Raw genomic sequence first — 22,810 nt, 5'->3', positions numbered from 1 at the left:
AACGCATCCACATCCGCCGCTGTTAATAACTGCTCTTCGACGACTTCTTTCTCGGCAAGTTCTCAAGAAACGGGAGCAAAGTCACAAGAGGAATGGAAAGCATCACACATTGAACGGGCACAGCACGTTCTGTTCAGCTGAGCACAGCAAGCCAACATTGAAACCTCTGAGTGCTTGCAGAAGTGATTGAAGTGATTGCGAAGATGGAAGCAACAACAACACAGCTGCCCAAAGCACATCAGTCCTCAGCCACCTCACGTTGTGGTAAAGTTTTTTGTCTAACGTAAAAGATGCAGCTACAACAGATTCATCCGAAGTGTCGACTGTATGTGTGGTGGATGGAGATGACTGCTCATCCCCTTCTGCCTTCTTCTCCTCGTTGCTCCGCCTCCGGAATGGAAAGGCAGATCAAAGCGCTGCTTCAGTAGAAAAAGATGAGGGCAAGGAAGTGATAAAGGCACATAGCGAAGCGACTACTGCTGCTCACGACCAGCCTCCATGAGCCTTTGCATATTCACCATCACGTCAATCTGCAGCTCCTTCGATTACAGAAACACAGTATTCACATCAGGATCAGAAATATCGATCAGCCACCAATGCTCGCAGTTTTCGAGCGATGTGAACATTAAAAACATTATTTCTCCTTGTTATGTCTTAAAGTGAAAAAAGAAAAAATGAACAAAAATTATAAATGAAAATAACCTCGACAAAAGCTATGATAATCATTTTTTTTGAATAAAATCACAAAAGGATCATTTTGAGTTTTTAATATCAATTCCTTTTGATATCTAAATGCACACTATATTCAGTTTTTAAGCAACACAAGAAATCGATACATTTGTTCAAATTCTTTTATAAAATTTTTCATTCATGAGCATTAAAATGTTTTTATTTTCATAATCATTAACTTTCAAAAAATTTCATCAAGATACACCACTTTTCACTTTTTTATTTTTCAACACTTTGAAATGTTTAAAAATTTGTTATTATTCAAAAAATTAAAATGAATCTTCAAACTGATGATATGAAAATGAAAGAATAAAAACTTATTATTAGTTTGTTTCAAATATCAACAAATAGATATTTTTTAAATAAAATAATGAAAAGTTAGTTAAAAGTTTATATGAAATAAATGAAATTGAAGCTTTATATTCTATAATTTGTCTTATAAATAACAATAAGAAATAAAGAACCATATATGATGGGAACGGAATGATCAATGTTTATTGATCAATTGTGATCTTTTGTGGGACAAAATTAAATTCGAGGAACTTTTCAAAAAAATTTTGCCATTTGATGAAAAGTATTTTTTAAGTTGTCCCATTGACAAAGTTTTTTTTAAAAAATGATAGCTTTCCATACAGTCAAAACGAACAAATTTCTGGGAAAAAAAATAACCAGAATTGTTTATATCATATAAGAAATAAGTGGTGCGTATAAAAGATGAATTGAATCGTTTTGTTAAAATAGAAATATTCATCAAAAGTTGGATTTTCAAAAATAATAATTATTTATTTCAAAAAATATACAACACTGCTATTAAAAATTTGTTAATGAATAGATGTCATATATGCTAATATACAACTATGAAAAATTCTGTAAATTGATATTAAATATTTCTTGAGATATTTGAATTTAAAATTTCGCTCTGTTAAAAAAAAATCTCCGGATTTAAAAAAACCACATTATATGTTTTAAACTTATCATAGTCAAAAAAGGAATTTGTTTTTCAACTAGTTGGTTGATAACCTGGGTAAATTATTACTAAAAGAAAACAGTTTTTAAAAAAAGAAATAATGAAATGTTCTATGTGAATATATGAAAAAACTTAATCGAAAGTGAAAATTCTGCACTTCGAGTAATCAATCAAGTGGGTTTTGTTGATGGAAGCTTCGCAACCTTCAACAGGAGATGTTTCACTGAGGATTTTTAGTACAATTTCAGGATTTAAGGGCCAAATGCCAGAATCTCTGAAAGATGCTTCGATGGGAGATGGCTTTAATGCTTCTGATAATGCTTCCTTAAGTTTTTTGACGAAGTTGAATCTGTTTGATGATGCATTGCTTCGCACAAAGTCTGTTTCAGTAGTGTAAATAATTTTCTTCATGTTTGCATTGACATATTTATCGAAGGGCTGGACGATGTGCGAGGTGTGCGAAGGAGGAAATACAATATTGATCCCATTTTCCTTTGCCAGTTCCAAGACATCTTTGTTCGTGTGTATTGTTGCACTATCCATATGCAGGCATGAAGGAAAGTTAGATAATCCCATGAGTTTTCTTCTTCTATCTATAGAATCAACTACAACATATTTGAATAGGTCAAAGAATAAAGAAGAATCCATTCCTTTCTTTGTAGTCGCAGTAAAAACAAAGTTGTCGGAGTTGGCCTGAGCATATTCCTGTGGAAGAAATGTTGAATGACTGATCACAGAAGTTTTACAATGTTCCCCGTCTGCGGAAATCAGTAAAAGCAAGGAAATTGATAGAGGAAGAGGTGCTTTTTGAGAAATTGGGCTGGGACAATCCGGCAGAGTTATTATCTTCGTTGATTCAGTTGTGTCTCTTTTCATATAAGTTTCATCGAGATTAAATATATATTGTGGAATATATTTCTTCTTCTTATATAATTCTTTCAAATCTTCAAAAAAAGGACGCAAAATGAGCCTTGATGAGTGTTCGATTCTTTTTATTGGAAGTTTTGCGGGCTTTTTTTATAAAGATCCTTTTATTTTGGAAATAAAAGAATAACCCCACTTTTTATTCACAGCCTTTTTATAAACGCTTTCCTTCTTTTTTGAAGAAGAAATGAAACTTGCCTGTTCATAATAAAAATATAATTAAATAATTGAAATAATAACATTCAAACTGCATTTGTCCATTGCTTTGCAGTTGTTCCTTTAAGATTGTGTAAATAATTTTTTATTAGCATTGATATTCCATCGCGATACTTTTTTCTGATTTTCCAGGGTCTTCCATTTATTCCGACGTCTCTATGTTCATTTTTCGCCTCAACAACTCTGAAGTTTGCACTCTACGAAATCAATCCCACCTTGAATACATCTGATGCTCTGAAACCTTCTTTTTCAATTATTTTCAGGACTCTTAACTGCCTTGTTGAATGCTTTCAATATTCAGACGAAGAAAGAAAAGATATAAATCTGCGAAGGTTCAATTTCTGTCGTTGTTTTTTCATTGCAACACATAAAGGGGGTGATCATTAAGAAAATTTCCCGAGTTGTCTTCTTTTTCCCGGGTTATCAACCATTTAGCAATAAAAAATACGCAAATTGTATTTATTTTGGGTTTTGGTCAATTATTATCTCATTAAACGTGGCATTTGGGACATTGGAAAAGAGGAAATATCCGACAACTATCGTTTGTCTTTTGATTATATGAAGGCTTGGGATTGGTTAATCAAAGAAATTACTATTAATTGCATCCCAGTGTACAAGAATCATTGAATATTGCAAAATCAACACATTCAAGGATGGAAAATATCAATTTAACACTTGTTAAAAACGCTACGCAAAAATGATATTGCTTCCATGAACAAAGTTGAACAAAATAAATATTGAATTTATGAACTATTTGCATGTTTGAAAAAATTACTGATTGAAAATCCTCAACAAAACAACTGCATAGTTACTCGAAATAGATAAATACACTGTTTGCCGTTGGTGAAGTGTCATCAGGAAAGCATGTGCAGATGTTCGGAATGAGATGCAAGTATTTATTGGAGGGGAAAGACAAATTGTGGATTATGATGAAGCAATAAGAGGGAAAAGAAAATTTCATTGTGGAAAAAAGAAAAAACAAATCTGGATTTTTGGAGGGATGGAGAGGAAACAGGATGGAGGAGCTGGAGGAAGATTTATGGTTGTGGTACCAAATATAAAAAGAGAGATACTCATTCCATCGATATTGAAGTTCATTAAGGGAGGAGCAACAATAATGTCGGATAAGTGGAGAGCGTATGATACAGTGCCAACGTAAACTATCCGACCTTTTCATGGTTGATACCTCTTTCTTCAAATTGTTGTATGTTGTGTTTTTTTCTTTTTGCATAAATGATATTTTATAAAAAACAAACATCAACATGATCAAAATTGTTTCAATTTGTTTTTGTGAATAAAATAAAATTAAAAAATATTCCATAATAATAAAAAAATGTTCCAAAAAGTGTGCAACCATAAAAAAAATTCTTTAAAAAAAAGATACAAAAAACTTTGAACAATAATTTAATATTTCGTGTAACTCCCTTTAGCTTCAATGACTGCTGACAATCTATCGTTCATAGACATAATTGTATTATTTATCATGAATTGAGGTATTCTTTTCCAATTTGTTGTCAGACTTTCTTTTAATTCTGAAATGGATGTTTTTGGGACTCCATCCTCAAAAACCCTATCTCTTAACATTTTCCACACATTTTCAATTGGATTAAGATCCGGAGAGTACGGTGGCCATGGAATGGTGTGAATTCGATTATCATCACAGTATTTTTTTAACGAGCTTTGATTTATGGATAGAAGCATTATCATGAACGAATCTCCAGGAAAAAGGGACACTTGGGATCAGCTTTCGGTTTCAGAGTGTGCTTCAAAACATTAACATAATCAATTGAATTAATTGGATTTTCAAATATTAACAAATCACTTTTGAAATTCAAACCAACTGCTCCCCATACCGTAAGTTTTTGACGAGGTTTCTGACTTTGATGATCAAAGGAAATAGCGTCATTTAAAGGAATCCATGCCATCCTTCTGCTGTCTGGACCATCAAGGTTGAATTTTTTTTCGTCAGCAAAACAGGTGTGATTCCATTTGTCATCATCCCTTAAATGGCACTCTGCAAAATCTTTTCTCTGTTTCTTTGTGTAATTAGTTTCAAATGGTCACTTTTTTCGCAGTGTGTGTTTGGACGGAACATTATGCAGTAGTAATCGTGCTGTGGTCAGACCGCAATAGATTCCTGTCACCTTTGGGATATCTCTTGCCCTGTGTATCAATTTTTCTTTCAGTGCTTTCTTGACAATGTATCTGTTTTTTCTTGAAAGAAATGTTGGACGCCCAGGTTTGCACCTGAATATTCTTTGTGTGATAAGTGTTTTTGTGTTAATGTATTTTGAGACTGATTCTCTGGATGTTTTTGTCATTCTTGCTATTGCATTTCTACTGAATCCTTTTGCATGAAGCCTTTTGATTTCCAGTTGCTTTTTCAATGATAGTAATCTTGGCATTCTGAATTCAATGTTTGTAAAATAACATAGATTTACTAACCTTTTATCTTCGTATTTTTCATTTTTTATTTTTTGTCAGGAAACTTTGCGAACCTTTATTTACACCATAATTTAATTAATGTCAATAAATCAAAGAAAAATAAAGAAACTATTTTGAGGTTTGTTAACTGTTTTGTTTGGTGAACAAAACATGAAGTGGTATTAAAAAAATAAAACGTGAAATGTTTCTATAATCTCAATAACTACAATATTCTATACTGGTCGGACATTAAACGATGTCAGTGTATTTTGGAATTTCTAGGTTGCAAGCATTTGAAAGTTCACCACAAAAAACATCTCTTTGATAAGGATATAAAGGCAGGTGCGAATACAATAGAGTGTTTGTGGCATCATTCAAATTGCACTTTTCCGCCTATTGGACCTTGTATTCGATTGATTCATGATTGTGTTTCTCTTTATCTTGTCAAGTCTCATTTGAAATTAGTTTTGCTAATCTCGTTAAGTTCCTAATCATTGAAAATGATGAAAATGAAAATGAAAATGAAAATGAAAATGAAAATGAAAATGAAAATGAAGCAGAGGAAAATGAAATTGAAGAAGAAGAATCTGAAGAAATTGCTGATATAGATGATATTCTTGGGAGAAAAAAATGAAATGTTACATAAATACTCAGATATGCATATGAACAAAACTGAACGCATTGTGGTAAAAGCGAAAATAAAAAAAAAAATCAAGCACAAAAAAATTATCAATATTTTAATGATGATACAAGATAATTTTAAAATATTAAATCAAAAATTGAAAAAAACTACTTGTAAACAACAGACTTCTTCGATGTCATAAGTCATTGCAAACAAATTACGTTTTTGAAAAAAACAAAAGATGCTATCAACTCATCGACCACCGATATGTGAAGGCATAGAAGAAAGAGATTGAGTCGCTGAATGAATTGAAGGAGGAGAAAGATGATTAGACCTTGAAGAAGCTGCAAAAGCAGAAGTTGAACCAGAAGCTGTTTTCTGACTGTGTTGCAATGGCAAAAATGAGGATGGTGTGGAATGATGAAGATCTCCTGTGGCAGCGTTCTTTGCCTTGTTTGCGATGAGAGGAGGGGTTTTTCGAGACGGCGGAGCAAAAATTGAGTCTTTGGATTTGTTTGAAAGAGGCTTATTAGCCATCTGCTGATCTCTTGACTGAAAAGAAGAAGAGGGAGAAGAAGAAGAAGAAGAAGAAGACTGCAGAAATGAAACACGTGAATGGGATTGCGTGAATGTTTGTGGTTGATGGTGGGATGAGAAAGATGAGCGAACGGAAGAAGAAGAAGAAGATGATGATGATGATTTGTATGAACGGCTGCTAAGTTGAGAGGAAAGCGGACGAAATGAAGAGGCGATACCAGGAGACAAAGAAGAAGATGATGAAGATGAAGAAGAAGAAGTAGCAGAAGTGGGGCGAGACGAGGCAGAAGATAAGGAAAGAGAAGGAGAAGGAGAAAGTGTTCGCGAAGTGAATGAGGCAGACGGCACATCCAACGGAAAATGGGCAGATGAAATGATAAGCGACGGGCGGGCAGAGTGGCGTGGCGAAGTGTTTGGCGATGCAAAGAGGGTAGGCGATTGAGAAGAAGGATAAAAAGAGGATGATGGTGATGGTGATGATGATGAAGTGGAAGAGGAAAGAAAAGGAGAAGACGAGGAGGAAGAAGGAGGAGGAGGAGGTGCAGTTGCAGAAGCAGAGGAAGAAGAAGCTGATGATGCTGCTGGCATGACAGAATCCAGCACCGACTGCTCAATCGCAGACGAAGGCGCATACAACTTCGGAATCTGTGGCTTTGCATCAGCTGTTCCTCCTCCTCCTCCTCCTCTGCTGTTGTTGTTGTTGTCTGTTCTTCCGTTTTTCTGAGGATTGCTCAGAGAATACTGAGAAATGGTGATGTGTGACATGAGCTGAGACTTCAGCGATTGTTTCTGCTTTCTCGTGTTCTTAGTTTCTGTTGTCACATTGTGTGTATCAAAAGGAGTTGTTGAATTATTCATGTCAGTTTTCCTGTCAATTGACCTTTCTGTTCTTTCTGTGATACACAAATCATCTGTGAATTCATCGACTTCTCCTGCCGAAAGCGAATGGTTGTGCTTTCCTTCAATCATTACATCGTTTGCTCTTCTCTCAATTCTGTCGTTTTCTTCGTCAAAATCAATAACATTCACCTTCTCCCTTTCTTCTCCCCTGCCTCCATCTCTTTCTCCTTCGCCTTCTCCTCCGAAACTTCTTTTCCCAATGCCATTTCGTGCTTCTGCTGATTCTCTTCCATTCTTCTCCTGTTTCATTTCCAATCTCTGCCTCTGCATCGACCCTTTCCCATACACCCTCTCAGTCACTGCCCCGTCCTCCCTCAATTTCTCCGTTTTTCCGGCGCCTCTCTTCTGCAGTCTGCTGGCCATGTCAGCTGTCGAGACAAGCGACGGCGTCAGCGCAAAAGCCGGCATTGAGGCATATGGCGAGAGGGGGGTATCTGGAAGTGTATCCATCAACACAGAAGAAGAAGAGGAAGAAGAGGAGGAAGAAGAAGTTGATGATGATGATGAATGTGCTGTGAAAGGGAGAGAAGATGTGGGCAGTGACGAAAGAGCAGTCGGGGAGCGGGGACTTCGTGGTGAATAGCGAGCAGAAAAGGAGCCAGAGAGGAAGGGAGTGCTGATGGGAGACAAAACAGCTCTGGGTGTGGAAGAAGGTGCCTGTGAAGAAGGAGAAGTAGTTGTAGAAGAGGAAGAAGAAGAAGAAGTAGAAGAAGAAGGCGATAAAAGCGGGGCAACAGAGAACTGGTGGGATCTGAGGGATGAGAGAGTGGGGGAAGTGAGAGAAAGGAAAGGATGAGAAGAATTGGAAGAATTGGAAGAATGTGAATCAAACTGGATGCTTCGGTCAGGAAGAGGATAGCGAAGTGGGAAGGAAAGGCGAGGAGCAGATGGAAGAGGAGATTTCAGTGGAGATGAAGAGGCAGGCGATGTTTGTGTGGGCGGAAGTGGAGATGAAATGGAATTAGGCGATGGAGAAGAAGAAGGAGAAAAAGAAGAAGTTGTCAGTGTCGGTGTTGCTGCTGTCAATGACGATGATATTGTTGATGAAATGGATGGATGAGCTGAATGTGAAGTGGAAGGGGGCACAGTTACTCTCGGCGCTGCTGTTGAACTTGGCGGGGCAAAAGAAGCGACTGATGAAGATGGTAATGGAGTCTGAGGTTTGGAAGCAGATCTTTCAAAAATCGTGTCATCATCTTGATTCAGAGTCATTTTAGCATCAGCTTCATGTTCTTCTTTATTCCATGTCAGAGTGGAAGAAGTGCTTGATCTGCTTTTCCCTTCTTCTATTCTACTTCCTCTTCTTTCGTCAAACACATTTGCCTCAGTTTCTTCTTCTTCTTCTTCTTCTTCTCCTCCTCCTCCTCCTCCTCCTCCTTTTCTTTTATGCATATCACTAATTTCTGTACTTTTAACACCATTCCCTTCATCTTCCCAGGCAACTCGAGAGTTCGATCTGTTCAGTGTAACATTCATTTTGTTGTTGGCTTCAATGAAATCTTTTTCTTTGAATTTTGAAGATTGCTCTTCTGCCACTTCTCCTTCTTCTTCCTCTTCCTCTTCAGCTTCTTCTTCGTTCTCTTTATTTTCCTTGTTTGTTGCTGCATCTTCGATTTTTGCTTTCCATTTGTCATTTGCATTGTCTATTGTCATTTGCTGATTAGCATCTACTGCTCCATATCCAGAATGAGACAATTGAGTTTCTTGTGATCTGAATTCCATTCCATCAGAAGAGTCTTGTTTCACTTCGTATTTTGTTTCATTCTCCACCTTGTTTCTATTTGAATTCTCACTGCCATTTCTATCCCCTCCACTCACCCCCTGCCTCACTGCCCCTCCTCCTCCTCCTCCTCCCACTCCTCCTCCTCCTCCTCCTCCTCCCACTCCTCCTCCTCCTCTTCCTCCTCCACCTTCTTTTATTCTCTTCACCAGCTGATATGCATACTGCGGAAACCCACACGCCACCACGTAGTCTTCCCTCTCCTTCATCTGCCGCCTCCTCTGCGCCTCTGCAGCTGGGTCGACTTTTGCAGCTGGAATGGCAGCGAGCGACGAGAACGCAGCGAAAAAGGCAGCAGGCACAGGAATGAGATCGATGTAACCAGAAGTGGGCGGATGGGCGGAAAGAGGAAGGTAAGGAGAGGGAGAGGGAAGAATGGAGTGGGTGGATGTGATGGTAGCAGTGGTGGCTGTTCTTGTCTGTGTTTGGGGAATTGCCCTGGGAGAAGAAGCAGAATAAGAAGAAGATGACGACGATGGCTGTGAAGACTGATTTGAAATGAGTGGAGTATGAGACGATGCAAAAAGCATTGATGTGGAGGAGGCGATGAGCGGGTGGATGGGCACATCCCAATTCGACGGAGCAACATGCGAGGCGGAAGAAGAAGAAGAAGCTGAGGAAGAAGAAGAAGAAGATGGATCGAACCGGTTCAGCGAGTGTGCGCTGATTGAAGAAGGCAGAGGAGAGGCAGCGGAGGAGAAGATGGGAGGTTCGAGGGGAAACGGATAGCGAGAGCGGAATGAGGCGGTGTATGTAGATGATGAAGATGAAGATGATGATGATGATGATTGAGATTCAGATGTACTTGATGGTTTGAATGGAGAAGGGGTTGGAGATGGAGCTGCGGATGTGCCTGGAGAAAGTGCAGTTTTTGGCTGGTCTTTGACTTTCAGAAAGTCCTTTTTGGTGAATCGATCAGCTGCAGAAGAAGAAGAAGAAGAAGTTGACGATGATGATCTCAAAGAATTAGCATTCGCCCCTGCTCCTGCTCCTGCTGCTGCTGCTGCAGTGCTTGACTTCGGCCTCTTCCAGCTGAGCCCCTCTTTCTCCTTCTCTCTCTGCTCCGTCCACTTCATCGTCTGCTCCCTCCGTACACGCGACGACACAGTGTCTGCGGCAAAGAGCTGCTCAGGAGACAGAATGTACTTCTCATAGCCTTCTGTCTGCGGCGTCGGGTGGATCAGCACAAAGCCATTCAGATGCGCTGCCTCCCACTCGGCTGCTGTCACTGGAGGAGGCTTGCGCACACGGGACTTTTTTGTGGTGGAAACAGAAAACGCATTCAGCTGTGCTGCTAATGAGGAAGATGATGATGTTGTTGTTGTTCCTGTTGACACGGGAGCTGTTGGTGTTTTTGAGCGCGGCTGTGGTCGCGACTGAGAATGAAGATGGATTGCTGCTTTGTTTTCGCTTGAAGTGCCGAAGTTTGCAGTTGATCCTGCTGAAATGGAGGATTTTCCTGTGACATTTCCCCTTGACGGCCCTCGTGCAGATGCAGATGTTGGGCGTCGGAGGGAATTCATCTGCGACGAAGACGAAGAAGAAGAAGAAGATGATGATGATGATGATGATGATGAGAAAGACGAGGAAACTGATCCCAACGCAGCTGACGCTGGTTTCTGCTGGAGCGGCTTGAGAATGCGGGAGAGGTGCTTCTGCTTCTCGATGCGCTTGAAGAGGTGTTTGTCAGCGTTGTTGATGTTCATCATGATGATCGTGTCGTGGATGACGCTGTGCTTCACCTCGTAGTCGAGTGGCGTGTCTGTCGTGAATGAGGGAGAGTGGTTGACTTCGAGAATGTGCGGGTGGAACTTGCTGTCCAGTATCACATCAAAGCCAAGCACCTCAAAGCACATCGAGCTCCGCCGCGTGATTGCGTCGTCGGGAGTGCAGAGGCGGTATGTGTGTGCGAGGATGGTCTGAATGGGGATGATCGTCTTCACCACACAGTCGCCTATCTCCCGCCACAGCTGCGCCACATCCACTTTCTCCACCTCCTCCATGTACTTCGCATACGCCTCGTGGCTCCACTTGCTCCCTTCCCCAGCCTTCTCGGCGTCCTTGTTGAACACAAACGACTTGTTCCGCTTGTTGACAGCGTAGTTTGTCAGGTGCATGAACGAGCATGAAATGTTGTCTGACGTCGGGCGCTGGTACTTCTCCGTCGCAAACCGCACAATCCCCAACTTGTGCAGATACACCCGCAGCGGGTTGCACGACGCCACAAGCACATACACCCGCAGGTCGTACTTATACCCATTGATAAGATGAGGCTTTGTGATGTAACTCTGCACCACAAAATCATCTCTCAGAGACAACGAGGACGGATCGCGCGTAAGAAATATCCCTCTTCCCTGACAGCTTGCATCTGGCTTCACAATCAGCGTTTTTCTGTTTTTGTGAGTGGAGCAATAGTGCTGAAGTTCACCATAACTGAATGAATTTTTGGATTTTTAGAATATCGACAAAGTATCAATATCATTATGTAATTTTCGAATTTTTGATAAAGAATAATTATTCATAAAATAAAAAAAAATATGAACAAACTCGTGTGGTAAAACCCAAGTATTTGGAATAAATTTGAACTCATCAGGAAACATTTTTTTCAGACGATTAATGTTTCGTCCAAGACTATCTTTTCTTGTTATCTCACTCATTCCTGGGAAATGATTGATTTTCTGATTTTAGCATAATAGGCAATGGGTTGTAAATTCAAGCAAAGAAAATTTTTTGAAGAAATTACCGGTAGAAACAGAGAAATTCAAACTTGATAACTTTTCATTCGTTTCAAGCGTTCTGCGCAAACAGAAGTATCAATCCAAAATAAATTCCAATCTTTCTCGTCTTCTGTTTCTATCCATTGTAATTCTCTCACAACTTTACGAAGAACGGAGTATTTACAGCCTAAATAAATTTTTTTCGTATTTTCATCAATATTATTTTTTCGGAAATTTTATTGTTTTCAAACATGTTAAGTTTACATAAATTGCATTCTTTTTTCTTCGTTTTTTAACGGTGTGAGGTTTTTGTTGCAGGGAAATCTCTTTAGGAATTTGAACTGTTTCCTCTTCTTCTGATGATTCTCCAGATTCTTCTCCATCAAATGCTTCTCCCAATTCTTCTGTAGCAATCGAATCATGATTTTTGTTTGAATTATCACCTGCGTTCATTCAAATTTTTTTAAAAAGCTAATCATTTAATATAAATACAAATAACAATTTAGATCGTTGGCGAAAGAAAAATATGAATTTTTGAAATGATGAATGGATAAAACACAAAAATTAAACTATTGGAAATATATATTGAAGAATTAAGACCCAAATTATAAACACGGGAAAAGTGAAAATAAAAGATTGTAGAACAATTGAAACTACAGCATCAATTGAACAAAAATTATACTCTTTTGAAAGTGAAAATGCAATAAGGGCAAGAGGGAATGAAGCTATAAGAACTGAAGCATTAAGATATGGAGGAGGCAAAATTGAAGCATTTGTGGTTGGAGAGTGAAGTGAAAAGAGTGAAGTCACTGCAAGCATACATAATGGAGAAATAATAAATCTCATTATTGAAAAGGCAACAACACGAAGCGGATGGAGTCTCGTATTGCTGTCGTCATCATTCTCATCTGAATCAACCGGAGGAGATGACTGAGAGGTAGCTTGCTTGTCTGGTGGGTATTTGCAACTTTGTGGGTCAGTGGAAACAGGAGAGGAAAGATTCGATGAATCAGAGCCTGATGAAGCAGATTGTGGGAGAAGTTCTGTTGTGGTTGAGGAGGATATGCACGAGGCAGGAGATTGTGCGGGTGAAAGTGATGGTGAGAGTGATAGCGATGGTGAGAATGATGGCGTCTGTGAAGGCGAAGGTGAAAGTGTTTGTGTGTGCTGAGTCGAGTGTGAAGTGCAGCCAGAAGAAGATGCCATGACTGGGATCGATTTCGGATCGCGTCGAGCAATCGTCACAGATTCGGCCTCTGAATGGGCACTGATTGAAGAAGACGACAAAATACCGCTGTCAGAAGAACTCGAACTTGGCGTGCTGGAATCATCGTTATTTCTCTCCATGTCAATAACAATCTGACTAACAGACTTCTTTGAATTCATCCTTATTTTTTGTTCATCTGATTCTGATTCCTTTTGTTTGAAATCTTCGTAGGAACCTGAAAATATATTCTGGTTCTTGATTTTCTCCTGCTTGATATCTTCCTCACTCTCATATGTTGTGAGATCTCCTGAAGTGGAGTGTTCTGTATTTAACTCATTCACGTCAATTAATTCCGGGCCTTGATTAAGATCATTGACATCAGGCTTTGTGATAAATGAATCCGTCATTTCAATTTCATTTTTTTCTGATTGCTGGTTGTCTTCCACTTTAACTCCTTTACCGCATTTATTTTTAATTGACTTCCACACGCTAGACCAGTTAATCTTCAATCCATGGGCATGTGCTCTGTTAATAATGAAAAATAAATATAAATATATTTCCAAAATTTTTTTGTTTCAATGTAATGAATGAATCTATATGATGTCATACAGAAATAATCCAACGTTGAACATTGACACTCCATAGTTGCAGTTTCCAAGATGGTTTAATGATGTCTGTATGAATAATGGAAGTGGGATTTCTGAGAAAAAATATTATTTCAAGAATTATGTTATACAAAATCAAATGTTCTCCAAACTTACAGCACTAAAGATAACCCCAAGAAGCATCCCCCAAATAATTGGATTAGTGACCACTCGATAAATCAAGTAAGGAATGAGAGAAAAGACTTGACGACGTGACATTGGCTTTCCACTGTGAGATGGATCGCGCATCCATTGTCTACGAAGCTTTTCATATTCAAGAAGAAAGAGAGAGAACGGCAACACTATCAATGAATCTGGAATTGCAGATAGCACGCACAAAAGATCCATTTTACAATTTGGAAAAACACTCATTAAAAATGCTCTAACGAAAATAATAATATAGTTATGTTAAATAAGGTGCAAACGTTCCGTAAATAATATTGTTGCTGTAATTTGCATTTAACTGCAACATGACATATAGTTCAAGCGTAAAAGATTTCATAAAGAGCATCGGAATTGCGCAAACAAAAAACATAACAAATTTGTGGGCAATACTCGGAAGGATAAACAATAAATCAGATCCTTCAAGTGTTTGCCTAACTATACAGTTAAGGCCGAGAGAAAAAGAAAGCAAACTTGTAGATAACGTTAAATATTCCCATTGGTAATGCAATTTTCATTGCAAAACGGTTTAATCCATCGATGTGATGAGGTAGAATTACATCTGTTGTTCCCAAAAGCCAACCAAAAAAAGCTACAATTATCCCGGGGAGAAGTGCAAGTTGAAGAATCTCAACATAAGGAATGTTCATGATTCCAAAAAATAGTTGTTCGTCCCATTCCAATCTTTGGGTGTATAATATTTTTTTTTCCTCTGTAATTTTTCGACAATGCATTGCATACAAACAAAAATAATAAAAAATTTCCATGTTCATGTTTATTTGAAAAAAATAGCTTTTAGTATGATAATTTTTAATAACAATAAAAAAGAGGAATGATTATGCTGTTCTAAGAATAATATGAACTCCTGAAGCAGTGGAAACAATTCCACTCATCTCGCCAACTTTCAATGCAAAGCTACAGAAAAGAAGAAATTAAATGGAAAAATATTATTTAAACCATGAGCTCAATTTTTGATTTAAAAAATCAAATTCAAACGCTGCATCTTCAAATGGTTTTTGCATTTGACCTCTTGTAAAAGGCCCTAAATCTCCATCTCTTGATGCAGACGAACAATCAGAAAACTGACGAGCAATTTCTCCAAATCCTTTTCTCCCACTTTTAATATCATTCAAATATCCTGTAAGTGATGTTGTAAAATAAAATATAAGAAACTGTGTGTTACATATATCTGGTAAACCTGTGAGAATTTCCACTGCTTCTTCTTTTGTTCTTGTTATTTTTGCCTCCCTCCACGATGAAGGATTCCTGTAATAATAATAAACAATCATAAAAATCATAAATCAAAGCATTCCTTGATTGATTGTGTTTGACTAGAATGTGACTTGCTCTGACTGAACTTGACATAAAGTTGATTAAAGATGATCATGAACCATAGCTGTATGCAATTTTTCCAAGAAAATGTGAATTTTTGCACATGATGAGAATATCGCATTTTGATAATAAACATTTAAAACAACTGCACAAAAATGTCTGTTGTTCAATTCTTTCAAAAAAATTAAAAATCTGAAGCAAATATGCGGATTCTTTCATTAAAACGGCAATTGTTTTTCAGCAAAATCAGAAATGTCAACAAAAATGCGTAACATTTTTAAAAAAAAGAAAATAAAGAAAAGAAATGAAATGAACATTAAAATTTGACATTGGCGAAGTGAAAGGAAAACTCGCCCATCTTATATCGTAAATTTTCTTATTTAAAAAACATTTTAAAAAAATTAATAAATTAAATAAAAAATAGAAAAATATTTATATAATCCCCAAGATGAAAAAGTAGCTAATGATGTCTTGATATTTTCGATTCCTCAGATTTGTTTTCATCGATAAATTGATCGATTTTCGTAAGTAAATAGCTTAAATCATGTGCAATCTCCGCCTAAATAAATCAAAAATGAAAAGAAAAAAATATTTTTTAATTTTTCGTAACTTTGCTTTGAATTCACAGAAAAATGAAAATCAAACTCCAGTTGTGCTGAAGTTTGCATCTTCAAGGGGTAATGTAATCGTTGAATCAGGAATAGGAATAATCATGGATCCTCTCTAGATGTATTAAAATGATAAGGGACTTTATATAATAATTCAATCATATTTCATACGAAATCTTGCTGGTTTACTCCTTGAGCAAACTCAAAAAGACCTTCCTTGACCGTATCTTCGTCGTATGATCCTATACATGGAACTATAAATTTTTATTAGTACAGCAATAAATGCAACATTATAAATACTCTTTGAAAAGCCGTCAGGCCTATCTTTGGTCATTTTCTCTTTTTCAATAAGACCATAAAAATGACTAAATTGCTCCTCTGTTTCTTTTGCTCTTTCTGTTACATTTTGTCTTTGTGCACCTATTCCAATCTGATGTTGCTCCATGTATTCTGCAAATGGAAATTATGATAGTCTATTTTGATCATTCAGCCATATTCATTTGCATGGTTGAATAATAAAACCTTGAAAATTTTCATGAGTAACATTTCCAAAGAGTTTATCAAAAACGAAAGCTACAAAAGTGTATTTTTTCTATATTTTAAATATGGAAACAATTTGATTCTTTGCTTTGTATTTATGTCTCATAAAAATACTCTTTGCTTGATTGATAAATAGAAATTATCAAAGAAGATTTAAATGATATTGTGCAATCGATTGCAAAATTAAGTTTGCATTGTTTCTTTGATGATGAAGCAAGAATGTTGTTACAACGTTTAAAGGAAAGATATGGTTATTCAACATCTGATGAAAAGGAAATAATCCTAAATATTTTAGGAAGTGTATCGTTAACAAATTCAAATTTAGCGTTAGTGAAGTCATCAAATATTTTAACCAAGATTTTTGGAGAAGCTGAATTATCAATATTTTTGAGTGAAGCTGTAAAAGAATATGCTTTACCGCTTCATTCAATAATGACATTAAAATTAGTGGCAATAATTGAAGATTTGAAAGATGTAGCTGATGCGCGATATTTTCGAATTATCTTTTTTAAAGATAATGGAATCGTCAAAAATAAAGATATACAACTGTACTCAATGATTGCATTTTCACAGAAGAACGTTTTAGGATCTCTAAAATTATCAGAAAATGAAACTTCACTATTAATATTATTTTTACTGAATCTGATATTTACTGAATCAGGACAAGCACAACATCTTGCATGCTTATGTCTAACTCAGTTATTGGAATTGAAAACAGACATTGATCTAAAAATTAATCCTAAATACCAAAATCCAATTCAATCAATGATTCGGAAAATGTTACATCAATTTACCTCAAAACAACAACATGTACAACATATTTCATTAAGCCCTCGGCCCTTGTGGCAGCTTCTTCCTTTGTCATCCCCAGCATATCTTGAATCTGCGCTTTTGTTCTTTCAATACAACATTGTTTCAAGTTATAATCGTGAATATGTTTATTATTCAATTTCCCAGTCTTTTCTCGAGGAATTGCTCGTGTGTTTTGGATGCGATATCCCAAATAAAGCCTCTTTAGCTGCTGCAAATATTTATCGGCTTGTCTCTTTTTATTGCCCGATGGATATTCTCCCAAGTGTTATCACTCCAGAGCTTTTATCTTACATAATTGCGCGCCTTCCTTTTTTTCATTTTAATAGAGTTTTAAATGCACTGTGTTTGTTCATAGAAAATTCCATTCGTCGATTAGATTTCGATTTTTTGGAACATGAAATGAATCAGAGATTTAATATGAAATATGGATGGTTTGAAGAAGAAGGTGGAGCTGATATAATGACCCTTTTGTTACATTGGAATCAGAATCTTCAATATAATCTGCCTTTAAGAATTTTAAAGTTTTGCTGTGAATATTAAGTAATTACTGCACTTAAATTTTTTCTGGAAAATCTCAAAACATTCGAAATGCACACATAATATTACATTTTTATTTTTTTTTTTATTATTGTTGTTATTTTTGTTTTGTATAACTGTAAAATATATATTTGTTAGGGATTTTCATTGTTGGAAATTTCATAAATTTTAACAAATAATTTTTTGAATTTATCTTGTTCGAAAAATACTTATGGAAAAACTTATTTTCTATCTCATCAGAATAAACGAATAAAAAAAAAATATAACTCAATGACTAATAACATGGGAAAAAAATAATTAATGAAAAATATGAACTGTCAAAATTTATATATTTGCTGGACAAATTAATATTTATTTGAATTTTCTGTAAAATTTTATTAATTGAAAATATTAAAAAAATAATTTTTTTTATGCGCATGTGTATGCGCAAAACAATATTGCTGATTCACATTTTTTGGCATTACATGTTCGAGATAATTTTTGAAATCAAATTTTTTCTCACAAAATTTTCTGTTCAAAATTTTTTCTTGAATATCAACAAAAGAAAATTGAAGAGTGAAAAGGCCTGTTAAAAACATCAACATCTTTATTTTTACAAAAAGATTTGTTTATTAAACAATAGTGATAAATTCACATATTGAAGACAAAACTCTTCTAAGTGACAAACAACATTAAAAAAATGAATACAAAGAGAAAAGTTATAATTTCAAATATAATCACATTAGTGATTACAGTTTGTGCAAAAAATACCGGACAAGATCGATATCTCAATAACAGCAAGAAGAAAAATTCTGTTAATTTTCCTCAAAGCATATCTCGTCAATACAAACTCATTTGAAAAACAAGACTTCACTTCAGCTTTATTTGTGCTCAGTTAAAATTAATTTTTGAAATCTCGGAGAAATAGGATTTTGAGTCACTCCGATATTTCATTAATAATTTTCTCTGAGCACAAATGAAGCTATTTTGAAAGTTTTGTATGTCAAACGAGTTTGTATTGATGAGATATATTTTGAGGAAATTTAACAGAATTTTTCTTCTTGCTGTTATTGAGATATCGATCTTGTCCGGTATTTTTTGAACAAACTATATTTTTGAAATCGTGTTTTTTCAATCAAAAGTTTCGGATTGATTTTTTATTTTGAATATAATAAAATGATCTCTGACAAGCGAGAACCGCAATTCAAAACGATTCTGTCATTCTTTTTTGTCAATCATTGGTTTATCAAATACTGGTGGTATTCTTGATGTTTGCATGAAAATAAATAGGAAAATGACGTTATTTGTTCAAATATTCAACACATAGAAAAAATTAATGATTTCGTGATTAATTACCCATATTTAAAGAAACCCAACAAGAGTTTTTATTTTTTTGAAAAGTTAAAATTTTATTGTTTCAATTTTTTCTCCGTTTTATAATATGAATTAATAAAAAATAAACCTGTCTTTCTTTTCCACGAAACAAATAAACGCATTTCAATCGTCAAAAAATAAAATTTTAAAATAATTGAATATCAAATTAATTTGAAATATGAAAATGTTATTCTTTTTTTATAAGTTTCATATGTTTGATTATCTTATAAAATGAAAAAAATCTTTTGACAAATGATTGTTCACACTCACGTAACTCAACCAGAATGCATCTTTCAGCATTGTGAAGTTTTTTCTTCCATTTCTATGAAGCTTCGTGTATTGAAACCGAAATTTGATTAAAAAATGATGAAAAATTTTTTATTGAATGAATAATACATTCACACCTTTTCAAAAAGAATAACATATGTCAAAAAATTTTTTTGAAAAGTTCCTTTTGTTTTCAATGTCAAATAAAACAAAAATTTCTTTCTTCGATCAAATTTTTATTCCCTCTTTCGAAACTTCCCTGAAATGATAATCATAACATTGTTGAAATTTCGTTTTCATGACAGAGAAATTTGGTGAGTGGAAAGAGAAATTTGATCGAAATATGAAATTTCTATCTTATTTGAAAAGTAAACATTTGCGACTTTTCAAAAATAATTACCCACATGTCAATTTCGGAATGACCAAAAATATTCACAAATGAAAAAAATATTCGAATGAGTCAATGATAAACAAATATCCTTTCAAGACACAAATAAAAAAAAGAAAAAAACAAAGGTTGTGAACGACAATGTGTCGTTGTCAATATTGAACAACCGGAAAAAATTATTTTTGAAAAGTGGATTATTATGATTAAGTGATTTGAAGAGTGAAATGTTTTTTTTCAGAATAATGAAAGAAACTTTGCAAATCATTGAATCTTTGATTTTATGTTTTTTGCAATCTTATATTGAAAGCCAAAAAATTGGAAAATTTTCTTGTTAAACAAAACTTGAAAATGAATCCCAAAAATAACAACACAATATGATTTACACTTTATCTTATTTTATACATAAATATGTGGGGGAAATACTGTCTTTCAAGCTTTTTTTACAAGGCATTGAAAAATTGCTTCACTCATAACTTTGTTTGACTTTCTCAGATTTCAAAATAATTTTGATTTTCATATCCTTAATCAGACATCATTGAAATCAAAACATGAAGAATTGTATCATTTCGAAAATTTCAGAAAATCGACTCATTTTTGAAGCGTTTTTTGTTCACAAAAAGTCTATGAAAAGTGTATTATTTTCCAATGCAAATGCCTGAAATGAAAAAAATTTTCCCATGTGTTTTAGTAATCGTTTTCAATAATACCAAATACACCATTTATTATTCAAATTTGGTAAACTTATTATTCGAAATTGTTAAACTTATTATTCAAAATTGGTCAACTAATTATTCGAAATTGGTAAACTTCTTATTCAAAATTAATAAAATTCAGGATTTTTTAAAAAAAATATATTTTGATATAATATGATCACTGGTTGAGTGTCAGAAAGTGATTAAAATGTTTTGTTTTTATCATTATTCTTAAAAGGGATGAAAATTGAACCCCAATTTTTATTATTTGTGAATAAATTTGAAAATTTCTGATTTTTCAGTAAAAAATCGTCATCCTTGAAATCGAATAATTTTCAAATGAATTCACCTCACATCGATAAATAATGTATAATCCAATCAAGGAAAGTTATTCGCTTCAGTTTTTCAAACAAAATACAAATATTTTTCGGAACTGAATATATCTGCAAATACACTTTAGAAAATCTTTAATTGTTTTTAATTGTTCATCTGAATAAATTTAAATTTCAAAAAATTTTTGTGATTGGATTATACATTATTTATCGATGTGAGGTGAATTCATTTGAAAATTATTCGATTTCAAGGATGACGATTTTTTACTGAAAAATCAGAAATTTTCAAATTTATTCACAAATAATAAAAATTGGGGTTCAATTTTCATCCCTTTTAAGAATAATGATAAAAACAAAACATTTTAATCACTTTCTGACACTCAACCAGTGATCATATTATATCAAAATATATTTTTTTTAAAAAATCCTGAATTTTATTAATTTTGAATAAGAAGTTTACCAATTTCGAATAATTAGTTGACCAATTTTGAATAATAAGTTTAACAATTTCGAATAATAAGTTTACCAAATTTGAATAATTAGTTTACCAAAATCGAATAATTAGTTTATTAATTTTGAATAATTAGTTGACCAATTTTGAATAATAAGTTTAACAATTTCGAATAATAAGTTTACCAAATTTGAATAATAAATGGTGTAATAAAAAGAAAAATTAGTTTTCATGAAAAATAACTTTTCTGAAATATAATTTTTATTGAAATTAATGTTTTTAAATATAGGGACTTTAATTAATAATCTAATTATAGCAAAAATTATCACACCAAATGCAAAGAGATTGGTGAAGAAAATAAACCAAATTGGAAATAAAATATGTTGTATTTTGTTTTGAGTGGCAAAAAGAATTTATCAAACATTTTGTATAAAAAATAAAATTTACCCTCTATCTCTTCCTCCTCACCATTCTTCGTTGAAAATCATAAAAAAAATGACAATTGTTTTGAAAATTTTGTTTTTTGATGTAATTTACTTTTTTGATACAACGCAGTTATTCATATGAAAAAATTGATGTTTGCTTCAAATATCACTTCATTTAAACATAACTTTTTTTAAAATGAAAAGAAAATGAAAAACTCACAACCATAATAAATTTGTTATCATGAATAAACAAAAGAAAGCAATCCAGAAAAAGGGTATTGAAGAAAATTAGCTCATATATCACATTTATCAGTATTATAGTAACAACTGTGCAATTTTCAACTTATGTATTCCATCCAGATACAATGGTACAAAATATCGAAGAAGAAATTGAAGATGATGCTGAAGACTCTGAAAGTGTTGATCCAGAAGATTACACAGATCAAGGATGGGATAGATATATAGAATCGAAACGACGCGCATTGCTTGAACAGAAAACAAAAGAAGATCAATACAAAGAAATAAATGAAAAAGAAATCATAAAAAATCCAGAAATAAAAGCTTGTCCCCAAGAAAAATCCGATTCCTTGAAAGATCAAATAATAGAAAATGCTGTATCTTCATTAGTAAGCAGTTCTTTTGCGTCAACTTTAACAAATTCTTCGAAAACAGATCAATTATTTGAGAGCAACACTTATGAAAACAAGTCACTTCACCAAAAACTCAACCTAGCTCCAAGTTATATTGGAACAAATACAGATAAAGATGTATTCATCGAAAAGACAAATGCATCGAGTGAAATCAAAACTGATTCTGCGTTAATCAGAAAATTTGAATCTCAAGAGGAAAAAAGTGATGTTATAACTTTGAATTCCTCAAACAAAGAAAATGAAGTGCAAAATATCGAATTATGCGAAGTGAGCGAGAGCGAAAGCTTGAGTGATTCTTTGAATGAAGAAGATGATGAATACGACGACGAAGGATGGGATCGTTATATTATGAAAAAAAAGAATGAAAACGAAAAGCGATGCAATTTGGAAAACGAGAAGACATCTTAAAATATTAAAATTTTGAAATTGTTTTATTAAGTTTTTATGGGAACTCAAGAAATAATTTTTTAATTTTTTTGACAACATTTCGCTCATTTCAGATTCTCTTCGCTCCACGTTTGCAACAGCAATTAACTTTATTTTCTAAAATAAAGATTTATAATTTTTTTGTTGTTCTTATTACGATGCATCTT

At 34.3% G+C, this 22,810-nt stretch overlaps 5 protein-coding genes across 5 annotated transcripts; 2 read left to right on the top strand and 3 right to left on the bottom strand.

Annotated features, from left to right (window-relative positions):
* Nucleotides 1-5,381: 5,381 nt before the first annotated feature.
* Nucleotides 5,382-14,513, bottom strand: MONOS_13700 (putative tubulin polyglutamylase TTLL6). Its single transcript, XM_067866427.1, has 10 exons — nt 14,304-14,513; nt 14,093-14,263; nt 13,781-14,049; nt 13,633-13,723; nt 12,499-13,548; nt 12,387-12,469; nt 12,068-12,259; nt 11,867-12,003; nt 11,647-11,777; nt 5,382-11,532 (listed from the first exon to the last, which is right to left on the bottom strand). The coding sequence occupies exons 1-10, from the start codon at nt 14,477-14,479 to the stop codon at nt 6,135-6,137; spliced, it is 7,698 nt and encodes a 2,565-aa protein (XP_067734902.1). The 5' UTR covers nt 14,480-14,513; the 3' UTR covers nt 5,382-6,134.
* A 69-nt stretch (nt 14,514-14,582) lies between these two features.
* Nucleotides 14,583-15,358, bottom strand: MONOS_13701 (putative peptidyl-prolyl cis-trans isomerase NIMA-interacting 1). Its single transcript, XM_067866428.1, has 3 exons — nt 15,028-15,358; nt 14,826-14,967; nt 14,583-14,744 (listed from the first exon to the last, which is right to left on the bottom strand). The coding sequence occupies exons 1-3, from the start codon at nt 15,125-15,127 to the stop codon at nt 14,666-14,668; spliced, it is 321 nt and encodes a 106-aa protein (XP_067734901.1). The 5' UTR covers nt 15,128-15,358; the 3' UTR covers nt 14,583-14,665.
* A 16-nt stretch (nt 15,359-15,374) lies between these two features.
* MONOS_13702 (uncharacterized protein) lies at nt 15,375-16,228 on the bottom strand. The gene is made up of 4 exons (XM_067866429.1): nt 16,070-16,228; nt 15,941-16,023; nt 15,807-15,884; nt 15,375-15,720 (listed from the first exon to the last, which is right to left on the bottom strand). Exons 1-4 carry the CDS (start codon nt 16,212-16,214, stop codon nt 15,622-15,624), a joined length of 405 nt encoding a protein of 134 aa, XP_067734900.1. The 5' UTR covers nt 16,215-16,228; the 3' UTR covers nt 15,375-15,621.
* A 35-nt stretch (nt 16,229-16,263) lies between these two features.
* Nucleotides 16,264-17,819, top strand: MONOS_18547 (uncharacterized protein). The gene is made up of 2 exons (XM_067871576.1): nt 16,264-16,350; nt 16,446-17,819. The coding sequence occupies exons 1-2, from the start codon at nt 16,305-16,307 to the stop codon at nt 17,660-17,662; spliced, it is 1,263 nt and encodes a 420-aa protein (XP_067734899.1). The 5' UTR covers nt 16,264-16,304; the 3' UTR covers nt 17,663-17,819.
* A 3,989-nt stretch (nt 17,820-21,808) lies between these two features.
* On the top strand, nt 21,809-22,769 carry MONOS_17031 (uncharacterized protein; the record flags this gene model as incomplete). The annotated part of the gene is made up of 2 exons (XM_067869911.1): nt 21,809-21,842; nt 21,889-22,769. The coding sequence occupies 2 exons, from the start codon at nt 21,809-21,811 to the stop codon at nt 22,623-22,625; spliced, it is 771 nt and encodes a 256-aa protein (XP_067734898.1). The 3' UTR covers nt 22,626-22,769.
* Between the last annotated feature and the right edge of the window lie 41 nt (nt 22,770-22,810).

Source organism: Monocercomonoides exilis (assembly GCF_001643675.1).
Source record: "Monocercomonoides exilis strain PA203 chromosome Unknown scaffold4-2303458, whole genome shotgun sequence".
Taxonomy (NCBI): domain Eukaryota; phylum Preaxostyla; order Oxymonadida; family Polymastigidae; genus Monocercomonoides; species Monocercomonoides exilis.
This window is presented reverse-complemented; position numbering and strand designations above follow the sequence as displayed.